The 14,209-nt window shown below is 33.6% G+C and overlaps 1 protein-coding gene across 7 annotated transcripts in view; it reads right to left on the bottom strand.

The window, feature by feature from the left end:
* Window positions 1–14,209, bottom strand: part of Nlgn1 (neuroligin 1) — an 899,700-nt gene that overhangs the window by 7,912 nt on the left and 877,579 nt on the right. For all 7 annotated transcript variants that reach the window (XM_058586176.1, XM_058586178.1, XM_058586177.1 and 4 more), the window contains one exon: window positions 327–539. In XM_058586176.1, the coding sequence (XP_058442159.1) occupies window positions 327–539 (213 nt within the window). The remainder of the gene's footprint in view (window positions 1–326; window positions 540–14,209) is intronic.

The raw sequence follows: 14,209 nt of genomic DNA, 5'->3' as shown, positions 1-14,209 counted from the left end.
ACTGAATAAACAAAGAGGACAAAACTGCTAATGTCTTTGCCTGATTTTCCCCCAAATCATCCTTTGAAGAAAAGAAAATAACTACAATACCAGCTAATCTGAAGTGTGCTTGAAAGGGCATCCTTACCAAGCTCCACAAGAGACAAAGAAGAGTTTGACAAAAATTTAAACATGCATAGAAAGCTGAAGAAACATAGTTTTAAACAGTTATTGAATTCAACCTCACACTCAGTTTGAACAGAGAAGTATATACAAAGTATCACATATTACTGATGGTGGTGGCATGCAGACACCAAAATTGTCAAAATTTGCAACCTGCATAATACCTTTGGTTGAATTGCTCCAACGGTTACCTTCAGAATAATGGGATAAAGTCAGCAGATTGACACATGAACCCCCAGCGCCTGATCCAAAAACAGTGATTCTCAAGGGGTCACCACCAAAGAATCCAATATTCTCACTAGTCCATCTTAAAGCCTGTATGAGATCAAGAAGTCCATAGTTTCCTTTTGCGGCCTGATCCCCTGTACTCAAGAAACCTGGAAAATAGAAATTGAAATACACCTTAGAACACTTGTTTAGTTGACATAAACTCAACAGACATCACATTTATTTATTTATTTATTTATTTTTTAATTTTTTTTATTGGTTGTTCAAAACATTATAAAGCTCTTGACATATCATATTTCATACATTAGATTCAAGTTGGTTATGAACTCCCAATTTTACCCCAAATACAGATTGCAGAATCACATCGGTTACACATCCACATTTTTGCATAATGCCCTATTAGTAACTGTTGTATTCTGCTACCTTTCCTATCCTCTACCATCCCCCCTCCCTCCCCTCCCATCTTCTCTCTCTACCCCATCCACTGTAATTCATATCTCTCCTTGTTTATTTTCCCATTCCCCTCACAACCTCTTATATGTAATTTTGTATAACAATGAGGGTCTCCCTCCATTACCATGCAATTTCCCTTTTCTCTCCCTTTCCATCCCACCTCATGTATCTGTTTAATGTTAATCTTTTCTTCCTGCTCTTCCTCCCTGCTCTGTTCTTAGTTGCTCTCATTATATCAAAGAAGACATTTGGTATTTGTTTTTTAGGGATTGGCTAGCTTCACTAAGCATAATCTGCTCTAGTGCCATCCATTTCCCGGCAAATTCTATGATTTTGTCATTTTTTAGTGCTGCGTAATACTCCATGGTGTATAAATGCCACATTTTTTTATCCATTCATCTATTGAAGGGCATCTGGGTTGGTTCCACAGTCTAGCAATTGTGAATTGTGCTGCTATGAACATTGATGTAGCAGTATCCCTGTAGTACGCTCTTTTAAGGTCTTCAGGGAAAAGTCCAAGAGGGCAATAGCTGGGTCAAATGGTGGTTCCATTCCCAGCTTTCCCAGGAATCTCCATACTGCTTTCCAAATTGGCCGCACCAGTTTGCAGTCCCACCAGCAATGTACAAGAGTACCCTTTTCCCCACATCCTCTCCAGCACTTGTTGTTGTTTGACTTCATAATGGCTGCCAATCTTACTGGAGTGAGATGGTATCTTAGGGTGGTTTTGATTTGCATTTCTCTGACTGCTAGAGATGGTGAGCATTTTTTCATGTACTTGTTGATTGATTGTATGTCCTCCTCTGAGAAGTGTCTGTTCAGGTCTTTGGCCCATTTGTTGATTGGGTTATTTGTTTTCTTATTGTTTAATGTTTTGAGTTCTTTGTATACTCTGGATATTAGGGCTCTATCTGAAGTGTGAGGAGTAAAAATTTGTTCCCATGATGTAGGCTCCCTATTTACCTCTTTTATTGTTTCTCTTTCTGAGAGAAAACTTTTCAGTTTAAGTAAGTCCCATTTGTTGATTTTTGTTATCAACTTTTGTGCTATGGGTGTCCTATTAAGGAATTTGGAGCCCGACCCTACAATATGTAGATCGGAGCCAACTTTTTCTTCTATCAGACGCAGAGTCTCTGATTTGATATCTAGCTCCTTGATCCAATTTGAGTTAACTTTTGTGCATGGCGAGAGGAGGGGATTCAGTTTCATTTTGTTGCATATGGATTTCCAGTTTTCCCAGCACCATCACATTTAAATGCAAATGAAGCCTGCATTCATCAATGTGAACATAGACCAAGGTTTTTAGTAAAAATTATTTCCCACCAGAAAAAATAATTTATCTTAGGAAGAATAGTAGTGATGAAAACCTGAAACATGATGTTTATCTTCCTCAAAGGCTTCCCAAGTTATCCAGGTAACAGGTCAACAGGTTAGATAAAGGAAATAAAAGCATTTCCAGAAGAACACAATGGAAAAATTCCAAAGTCAAGTTGTCTGATGGAGACATTTGGGAAGTACTATGAGAATATGTGAAAATTAACTGCATGAAACACCATGTCAGTCCTCAAGTTGCTTATGGTTTCTCCGGGACAGAATTTAAAATATGTGTAGCAGAAAGTAAGTATGGCTGTAGAGAAAAGACATTTTCCAAGCCCTGTGGGAGAAGTTTTAGAAATTCTGTTAAATTATATACAATTCTTTGCATGCATCCATTTGAACATTTTTTTAAAATCAATTTTGGCCCATGATTAAGAAAGAATCATTGTGGTAGAGATAATTTGAGACCATAATTTGGAATACCTTTAAACACCAAGCTGAGGATTGTTGCTCAATTAGCTAACAGTGTAAATAACTAAAGTTTTTGAGAAGTTCAGATTCAGATCATTTCTGGGTTGTTCAAAGCTCTAGTTTAAAGCTAAGATGATAATGAGGAGGAACATAGATTGAAGAATACAAAGAATAAAGATTGGGGAAAGATTAAACAGATCTGAACTGACAAGGGCGATAGAGATTGAGAAAGGAAATGAATACAAAAAATTGTGGCAGTTAAGAGCTGAGTTATTTGGGAGGTTGTGGAGGAGGAGTCAAAGATATTACTTTAGTACCACTTTAGCCATATTCATTTTTTGTGCAAAATGAATTTTTGGTAATGTATTACAACTTGTAAAACATACATTTGTTCTCTATCATAATACTGCAATTTTAATAAATCAGAAAAGTAGAATGTGGTTCATACAATATTACATTTTATGGACTATTCATATCATATAGAAAATATATAGGGTCATATTACATGTAAATTGATTAATAATACTCAGGAATATAATTTCAAATCTCAACAAGTTTATAGAACTAATTTAAAATTACTTCTATCTGATATTGTAAATACAGTAGAAACTACATAATGATTCAATGTTTAAATAAAAACTAATGGTTTTCAATTTAAAATATACTTCATTTTATAAAATAAGTGATGCAATAACTGTATTTCTGAAAGTCAGACTATGACATTAGTACCTATCAGTTGAATAAGTAAATTCATAACCAAAATGAATGTGTGGATGAGAAATTCTTTAGGATTATTTTGCAGGGGGGGGGGAAGATCAGTCCTCCCAAATAACTTTAATAAGGGTAAAGAATTGAAAGTGGTTAGCCCTTTTCCTACAAGATCAAAAAAATGTAAAAAACATAAATTCTATCTCTAGTTCACTCTATGAGCACATGTGCACATATGTGTATGTGGTCCTGGAAATATTAATTATTGTTAAGTTTGAGGATAACATTTTCCAAATATATTTTGAATAAACATTTCTTCCTGCTCATGCCCATTACCTGTATTTTAATTTGCATAATAATTTAAGGAAATGTTCATGATTTCTTCTTACATTGAAGCATTGTCAAATACTCAATTATGGCATAATAAAATTCAGAACTAAAGCATAGCAGGGATTCCTTTATCTTTCCTAGCTATTACATGAACTTTGGTATAAGACAAAATCATTTCATTCCTAAAGAATTCAGTTATGAATGTTTTAATCTATAAAGATAGACTGATGGCATAAACCTGGAAAACAATATTATAGAAAGATTACTAATAATTAGTTAAAAGGACTCTGAAAGAATAAAGGATGGATATATATATACATATATATATGCATATATATATATATATATATATATATATATATGTATATATATATATATATATGTATATATATATATCTATAGAGAGAGAGAGAGAGAAGAGAAGAGAACAAGACAGTACTACAGGTAGTTTATTACCTATAAATTCTGTATCACAACATTCAGTTAAAAATTTGATTCCTGAATATAGCTTAAGCCACTCAAGCATAAAAAGAGGATTTGAATTTAATTCCTCTCAAAATAATATTGAATAACATTATTTATTTTCAAATGAGTCTTTACATCCATACAAAAAAACTTACTACTAAGGGAAATTGCGTGGAAATGGAAGGAGACCCTCAGGGTTATACAAAATTACATACAAGAGGACGTGAGGGGAAAGGGAAAAATAATACAAGGGGGAGAAATGAATGACAGTAGAGGGGGTAGAGAGAGAAGAGGGGAGGGGAGGGGAGGGGAGGGGGGATAGTAGAGGATAGGAAAGGCAGCAGAATACAACAGACACTAGTATGGCAACATGTAAATCAATGGATGTGTAACTGATATGATTCTGCAATCTGTATACGGGGTAAAAATGGGAGTTCATAACCCACTTGAATCAAAGTGTGAAATATGATATGTCAAGAACTATGTAATGTTTTGAACAACCAACAATAAAAAATTAAAAAAAAAAACTTACTACTAAAATAACCATTATTCAATGTATAGCATGTAGAGAAGCACAGTAAATTCTACCATTAAGTAACTGTATGCGTCCCCCCCGCCCCGCCCCCATATAATTTTACTTTTGGTTGTACCATTTTCACCACTCAGGTGGATTGGCCAACTAATTTTATATTTATATAACAATAGTTTTAAAATATATCAAGTCTCTGAAGAAAAACTTCTGCTTTATACATAATTAAAAGAATGTTGTAGCATCTTCCAGGAAAAGTTTTAAACACACCAATTTGATTCCCAAATTATACTATTAAATTAAAGTATGGAAGTTGATGGAGTAAGTCCTCTGATAAAAGTTATGTCTTAGTTATGTCTTAGAAATGTCCAGGATTACTCCTCAAGCTCCGTTTTTGATCTTCAATACTGAATTACCCTCACTCTTAATTCTATTTCATAGGTATACAGAAGTATCCTTCTATTTATTCATTCATCTGTCATCTGTCTAGTCTATATGAAGCCAAATGATCATTACAGTGCATATAGAGAACAACTTTAGGTTTTATATTATGGAGAAGTAATAGTTACTGTCATTATTAAGTCCAGTCAACGAATCAGATCATCTCTTCAGACCTGGAAGAGCCATACATGCTTCCATGAATTCCTTGATTCTTATGCTGCATTCAAATACATCCTGTGGCTCAGCTAGGCCCACGATATGAGGAAAGTTAAATAAGTTACTGCTTCAAAGGAGACACAGTTTGCTAATTACCCAAGAGATGTACATTATTTATATCTTGCTATCCAGTGAAGTATTCATCCAATTTTTAATTGACTTAGTTGCTACATTCTTAACAGCAGAATAATTTCAGATCACTCTATTTGGAAATTTATACTGAATTATTCAACTACATTCCAACCATGAGGAACCCAATTTTGTAAAACCTGAAAGTGCCATTTACCTTCATGATCATTTGGAGAAGAAAGATTTTTCCTTAATGTCATTTAAACAAGTCATAACAGAAAGTCACAAACTTTATCTGGCCTTCATTTGTAAGCTTCTAGACTGTGTGATTAATTTTGTTACACATTCATAATAATATGGCATATTATTATTTTCATAAGATAGAACAATAGTGACTACAAAAAAAGAATAAGCTTTTCCTTTTTCAGGAAGAAGCAGCAGAATGTTCCAGGGAAAATCAACTATTTAATTTACTTGACTTTCGGCTACAAAATAGTTAAAAACATTAGTACTCTCAAATTGATGGTTAACCTAAAAATTCATTATTGCCATTTTACTGAGAACTACTTCACTATTTCATGAATCCACTACAATCATTATTCAACTATTTGTTCAAATAAAATTTATTTAATATCATACTTCCTGCCTAAAAATTAGTTCTATTGAAAAACACTTCCAATTGTTGTTCCTACATGGAACAACTAATTCCACTGATCTGAGTAAATCTACTGAGAAAGCTGAGTTTTAAATCATAGTTTACCTGATCTGGCAACTATGATTGCTTTTCCATAGTTAAGGAGAAACCAGAAAATTGAGCATAGCTCCACAGGTCTTTGGAATGGAAAACTCAGATCAGGCCTAAAATAAATTGGGCAAGGGAAAAATAAATAAAAGCAGAAAATTACTGTGACAGAGATATTGGCTTGGCCTACTGATATATACTGAACTCACTTGAGTCTCTGGTAAGCAGGTCCTAAGGAATAGTGGAGAAGCTAAGTTTGGTTGTCAGGCAGTAGCCTTGAAGCTTATTCATTGATCCAATCAGTACTTAGGTTTCTAACAACACAACAATGTACAATCTATTCCAAATGTTAAAACAGAAAAATTGGGTGAGTCTTACTAAAAAAAAATGACAAAAAGTACCTCAGGAGGAACCTTGGACCAGGAAAAACAGACCGCTTACATGTCATAAATTTTTTTAAAAAAATATTCTTTTAGTTGTCAATGGACCTTTATTTTATTTATTTTTATATGTGGTTCTGAGAATCAAACCCAGTATCTCACACATGCTAGGCAAGCGCTTTATCACTGAGCCACCACCCCAGACCACTGCTTACATTTTAGACAACATATAGAATGGCAGAGATTTAAGATGTCAGTTATTCTATACAGTAGATGTGTGTTTTGCTTTTGGGGGGGTGTGGGGTGGGGACCATCTTCAAATATCTACTGTATAATGGTTCATTTCTGGAAATATTAAATGTTATATAATAACCTTAGAGTCTGTATTGTGTATCAGACTATAAAGAAGTAGAAGGAAATTGCTAGTGTTTATTCATGCTATTGCCTGGTTATAGATGATGTGATTGACTCTTTGAATCAAAATGATAAGACCTTCAAATAGAGACCATTAAGGAATCAGCCTTGCAGACATGACTCTTTGAATGACAGTGAGGCATACTTCCAGGGGCCTGAATATATGAATTGAAAAAAGAACTAAGTATAGATTTTCCCTTATAAATATAACTGGATTTTAAACTGTAGAATTAAATTCTCAAGTGATTCCAATTAAAAATCCAACTGGAAATCCCATGTTCTAACTCTTGCTATCTGCTCAGTTGCCAGGTCTAATCAGTTTCCCTGCACTCTTGTCTATTTCTGTTTTAAATCACATACCCCTGACTTATTCTAGGTCTTTTCTTTCAAAACCCATGAAATCTTTCTAATTAGTCATTTGACCTCAAGAATGCCAACAAACAAGCCTATCTTTTTATGCTCACCACACTCACTTTTGAAAAAATATTCTATTCTAGTAGAGGGATGCAGCTCTATGAAAATCTTCATGGGAAGTCATGATTAAATAATTTAAATTTATTTCTCTTTGAGGCAATACTGTTCAAAACCTGTTTTAAAAGTCACCAACCTGGGCATAGATGGCTAAATGGTGCCAACAATAGTGCCAAGACTCCACCATGAGGAAAAGTAATCTCACTAACATATGATTTGAGGAAAAAATGGATATATACATGGTAAAAGAATGAGTTTGGACCCTTACTTTCCATTATATATATAAAAAAACCCAAAATGGATTAAAGGCCTAAATGTAAGACCTGAAATAACTAAACTTTTAGAATAATTCAGAGAAGACTTCAGGTTATTGAATTTGGTGATGATTTTGGGGGGGGGGTTTATACCAATGCTCAGGCAACAAAATAAAAAATAAGCAGATTGACTCCATCAAACTTAAAAACTCTGCATATCACAGGAAAGAATCAAAAGACTGAAAAATCAATCCATGGAATGAAGGGAAAAAACTGTTAAGTCACATAACTGATAAGGTATTAATATTATAACTAAATAAATAAAAAGAAAAGATTCTACAAATAAACTAATTTAAAAACATACTAAAAATTAAATAGACTTTTTTTAGTTAATTTATTTCTTCTAATTTGTTATGCGTGACAGCAGGATGGATTTCAATTCACACAAATGGAGCACAATTTTTCATTTCTCTGGTTGTACACAAAGTGGAGTCATTCATGTCTTCATACAAGTACCTGCAGTAAAGATTTCTCCAAATAAAATATAGAAATAGTCAATAAGTGCATGAAAAGATGTTCAACGTCACTAATATTAAAAAAAGTAAATCAAAACCACTATGAGATAGCACCACACACTCATCAAGATAGTCATAACCAAATGAGAACAAGACAATAAGCTTTTGGCAAGGATGCAGAGCATTTGGAATCTTATGTTGGTAGAAATGTAAAACAGCATATCTATTATAGAAAAGAGTATAGAGTTTCCTCAAAAAATTTAAAAATGGAATTACCATATGCTCTAGCAATGGCCTCAGGATATATATTCAGAAGAATTCAAAGGAGGATCATGTTGCAAACCCATGATGATCACTGTGCTATTCACAATAACCCAGAGGTAGAAATGACCCAATGTCCACAGATATGAACTGATAAAGAAAATGTAGATAATGAAAATGTGCATATTATAGGATATCATGCAGCCTTAAGGATATCTTGTCACATGGTACAATGTGGATAAAACTCAGAGATATTATGCTAAGTGAAATAAGCTGGTCACCAAAGGGTGGATATTGTTTAATTCTATTGATATAAAATATCTAAAGTGGTCAAAATCATAGCAACAAAAAATACAAGTGTGATGACTGATGACAAAGGAAATGGAAGGATAATTTAGTAATAATGGGTATAGTTAAATGGTGTAAGATTAAAAAGTATTAGAGACCTTTTGTAAAACAATGTAAAAATAATTAATAATAATGAACTTAGTACTTCGTGAATTAGACTATATTTAAAAGGGTTAGGATGATAAATTTAATTTGTAACTATAAAAATCACATTCCCCCAATGGGAAAAGTCGGGGTCCTTTTAGAAAACAAAAACACCCATGGTACTGCTTAATTACCCATCATCTACAACTTGCTTCCTGCTTATTGTGTTCCCTTGAAAGCAAGTATCTAATTTTTTTCTTAGAAAGCAATGAAAGACAAAATTAAAATAATTTCCTTTTTGTATGAATCTGTTGGGGAAAGAAACTCGTTTGGAAATAGGACTGATATCATTGTCTTATAACATGTGGTATTTCCAAAATTCAGTATTTTGTTGACTTTATTTCTTCATTATTTTTTTGTGAGAGATAATTTGCTCTCTAATGACTCATCTTTGGGAAGAACAAACTGAGTTACTGGCCAAGGCTTCTGATTACTGACAGCTGGACATGGAGGCATATGCTGTGGAAAAAGAGAGGAACTGCTAACAGATGTAAGGACAGAAAACACCTGTAGATTTTTGTTGTTATTTTCAGTCCACAAATTCTCAAGTGTCACCCTTTTCAAGATAAGGTCAGATTGATCTGTCTCAATCAACATTTTGTGACTCCTTCATCCAAAAAGATTGAAAATTGATTTCAACCAGATTTCTTTTGAATATAGATGGTGACATAGAGAAAAAAAATCATGATTTACTTAGCTCTTAATCATGTACCTTATTTTCCTTTCAAAAATGGCAGAAGATACTGGGGGCAAAAATAACTCATAACCACAGTTCCCACCACTATTGCCCCTATTCTCAACCGCAATTTAAGGTTGTCAATGTTTCATACTCTTGGTCTATATGCCAACAGAAGCTCATCCAAAGTTTACTGAGTTAGATTATAATGCACTTCTTGTCTATTTGAACCTGAATAACAACCCCAGTACAAAATATGGTGAAATTCCTGTGTATTTTGAACTATTTAGCTGGCAAAGAAGTGAAAGGAAAATTTATATTCTAAAAGGGCTATCAAGTAAAAATATATTGTTTATTTCGGACTGTTTTGATTATATAAGGATGTGTTCAGGGATTTAAATGCAGAATTTACTTCAAAGCATGTCATTGAGGGACACAATGGCTGCCATGGAAGAATGGTCTTTAGGAATTAGGTATCTAAAGACTGTGCTTTGTGGCTTCAGAAACAATAAGGACGATGTGAATTTTGTAAATCTCTGTCTAATATTTACTTTTTGTTCCTATTGTAATATGTGTGTGTGTGGTTGTAATGTGCATTTATATATTTTTTATATTCTCTATTTTTTTTCTGGATTAATAACTTTACTCATTAAACTTGTCCCCAAATGGCCATTTTATGTGTGTTTGCTGAGTGAAGGAAGCCATTAATATAATTCTCTGTCACCACATGGAGATAAATGTTTACACACTACAAATGAAAGACGTCTCTATGTCTTTCTTTGTTGGCAACAGTAAAGTAGGAATTTAGGAAACAACTGTCTCTGTAGCTAGTCCTTAGGGGAAAGAACTCTAAGACAAAAAAAATGGGTGGTAACTGTCCTAAAGGGAGAAAATCAGCACAGTCCTGGGTGGGGACTGTCTAAGAAGAGGACAGACACAGGGACCTGTTGGCTAGCTCAGAATTTTGGCCTAAGTACATAGAGGGTGACAGACATTTTAAATTTCCCCACTAGTCAGTATTGTGAAAAGAATAGTTTAGGACAACTTCAGTGGGTAAGAGCAAGTTGGTCAGTCCCTCTGAGCCTTGATTTCCTAATAAAAATATTAATAACACTACCTGCCCTACAGAATCATCATTATTAAAAGAGAAGATGATTGTTGCATGCAAGAGGGTTTAAAATATATATATGAAAGGAATACTTTGGCTCTAATCAACTAATATTTTACTCATGACCCCTTATTTCTTTTAAATAAAATAAACTATTCTTATTGATAATAAATCTAACATTCAAAAGAAGAAAAAGAAAATACATTTTTAAAGGTTTACAAAGTTAAACACTTGTAACCTAGACAACAGAGTTAAATTTATCATGGAGGTTTTAAAATTGTTGTGCAGAGAATAGCAAAGAAGGCATTTCAAAACACACAGGTTGCTCCTTAGGTAGTAAAGGTATTGGTTATAATGTAAACAAATTTAAGCTATCCTATTTAGAGTAGGAAACATATTTGTATTCACTGTGGGTAGCTCCTTAGAATTCAAATCAAACGAGATGAATTGGCATGTATTGCAAAGATAACAATTTTGCAAGCCAAGATACTCTGATGATGGTGAAGTATAAAGCCTCATGTCTTCATTTGCTGATAAATCATTATGTTAAAAATAGCTAACAAAATTACTAACACTTGTTCATAACACATTTTGGGGTTGTAAGAGAAAAAAAGAGTAGGAAAGACAAGAGAGAGAGAGAGAGAGAGAGAGAGAGAGAGAGAGAGAGAGAGAATTTTAGTAATCTGACCATTATAAAATGGGCTAAAATGGGCAGCAATAGTCAATTGCACTTAACTGAGGCCTAAGTGGGTAGGAAGGGTGCTGTGTTCTTCAGTCTCACACTAGCTGACCCTTGACAAAGACACAAAAAATTAAAAAAGGAAGCATAGGAGTTAAGTTCTAAGTAATGACTAGGGATGTCAGACAATTCAGCAGATTTCATATGAATATTGACAATATCAGATGATTTATGTATTTATTTGTAACGTCTGAGGAATTTTTGAGATGATAAAAGTTACCTTAAGGTTTAACATGTAAAATCTGGTATTCATAAAATGCTGCTTTTATTCCATCTTTCTCTATTAAAAGCTAATCTGACTTTGTGACTTTAAAGCTTTTTATTTTTGAGTACTTTCAATATGACAGAAATATTTCAAAAATAGTACAAAGAACTACCATATATATACTTCAACTGGATCTCCCACTAATAACATTTTATTATCCTACTTTCTTTTTTCCTTTCTTCTATCCTTCCTTCCTTCCTTTCTTTCTTTCTCTTTCTCTCTTACATCAAATCTGAAATCACATATTAAATTTAGTTTTCTATTTGTATTCATTAACTTTTACGTTTGTTGGTCTGTATTCATTTCTTGATTTTGACACTTTCTTAAGAAATACAGGTTAGCTATTGCATAGGCTGTCCCTTAATTAGTGTTTGATATTTCTTCATGATTATATTCAAATTATAAAATTCTTGGTAAATGGCCAGAGAAATAATGTTGTGTTATCTCAATCAATCAGGACATGAGGAACATAATGTTGATGTCTCCATTGACCATTTGGTTAGGGTGGTAATTTGCCAGGTTTCTCCACTATAAAATTATAATTTTTTTCCCTTTGCAGGGGATAAGTAAGTATAAAGTAGACAGATATATGGAGACTATGTGAACATCCTGATTTCCATCACTTTCACATACCTATTTTAATGTCTATTGATGATTATTATCTGAAACAGCTATTAATTTTCTCCTTTCCCCAATTTGTGTTCACCCACTCATTCATTCATTTGTATGACTATGGACTCATACATTTGTATTTTATTCTAGAAGTTTTAATATTTATTGTCATTCTACATTCTGATTCTTAAACTTTCCCCTGCATGACCACAGAGAGCCCCTTAAAAGTCTTTGCAAAGAAAAGTAGCCTGATGAATTCCACCACTTCCTTGCTGTCTTTTGCAGTCTTCTCTGCAGAGTCCTCTAATTTCTTGGCTGATTAAAGGTTCAACTTCTACTCAGTTCCTAAGGTTCATTTTAAGTGTTATTGTTAGGAGGACTTGAAATGCAGTTATTCCACCTTTTAAACATCTACTTTAGACTGGAGAGTCTTTTGTGTAGGGACTGAATTGCAACTTTTTTTTAACCCTAACCCCAGATTAGCACAGTGATACACATATAGTAAGTGTACAGTAAGTGCTTGTGGATTTAAAGGTGACCATTTTGAAGCACTTTGGATTCCAGAAAAAATTTAAAAACATGTATAACAAGAGATAATTAATTAATAATTTCATTTTATGCACAGCCTAAATATGTATATAATTCGACTATCCTGTATTTACAAATATCAGAAAAATATAACATGATTCCTGGTGTTATATAGACATAATCACTAAGGTAAAACTAAATATCTACAAGATAAACTGAACAAAGGAGTGAGATGCTTATTTTCATCTAATACAACTGTCCATGGTTACAGTTACCATATAGTTAGTTGCAAAGGTGAAAACCAAGAACGTTGTGAGAAATTCTACTATAAATAATATGAAAACTCATATAGAAAGAGAGAGACTGTCATATTAGAATATTAAAAATTAAAATGCAAACAAAATAATATTAAACTACTTCCCATAATCAGATGTGATAAAACTTAAACGCTAATTCAAGTTTTCACTTCCCCAAAATTTAAATGACAAATAATTTTTAAAAATAACATTTCCTAAGAAATTTCAGTTAGTATTTCTTAAAAGACAAGCTTATGAACCCTCTATTTGGGCCATATGTTGTGCATTTAGGGCAGCTGCTTAGGGGACAAAAGGGCACCGGAAGTGGGACCCAAAATATCCTGAGGCAAACCACTAATTCTAGAGGCCAATGTTAATAGCACCAGCAACTAGCCTCAGGGACTCTCATTTACTAGTGCTGAAGGGATAGATGACAGCTCTGAATTAACTCTAAACAATTAATCTACCTAATATTGAAAACTTGGATAAATTTTGGATTCTACTCAAGTTTAAGTAACACGGTGATAGTGGCTCCTGCAATCCATTGGAAGCCTTGGCTGAAGCACAGAATCTATTGCTGTGTTAACCAGTGAAGGCTCACAAGGAGAAAATTATTCATGTGAATTGGCCTTCAGTTAGAGAAATTTTTCAGAAGTTTTCCTAGCCCTGCAATTCCTACTGTAGCTATTATGGATCTTCAGCTCAGAGGGTCATGGAATGCTATTCAATAGCGAAGGAAATATTGAAACAAGTAGAAGGTCAATTTAGAAGAAGCAGTGATCTGAATCTCCCCCAGGGTGCCCTCACATTAAGTTCAGATTTGTAATTGAAAATAAATCTTTCATGTCCGGGTGACAAGTCTGAGGTCCTGTCCCGGGTGCAGTTTTCACTAAGCATTATATTTTCCAGCTTGAAGTCACTGTCCTTTTCAGCTGATTTGACCTGTAATGCCACAGTTGGATGTTGGCTGCCAAGTGATTAGCTATTCAAGAAAAAAGTGAAACTAATCTCTGTATTAATATACATGAGGTGAAATGAGAAGGAATCTGAGACTTGAAGGCACAGAG

Source organism: Marmota monax, unplaced genomic scaffold, assembly GCF_021218885.2.
Source record: "Marmota monax isolate L192 unplaced genomic scaffold, Marmota_monax_Labrador192_F-V1.1 WCK01_AAM20220418_F8-fsc00074, whole genome shotgun sequence".
Lineage (NCBI taxonomy): Eukaryota > Metazoa > Chordata > Mammalia > Rodentia > Sciuridae > Marmota > Marmota monax.
The sequence above is the reverse complement of the archived record's forward strand: the minus strand, read 5'-3'. Positions and strand labels throughout refer to the sequence as shown.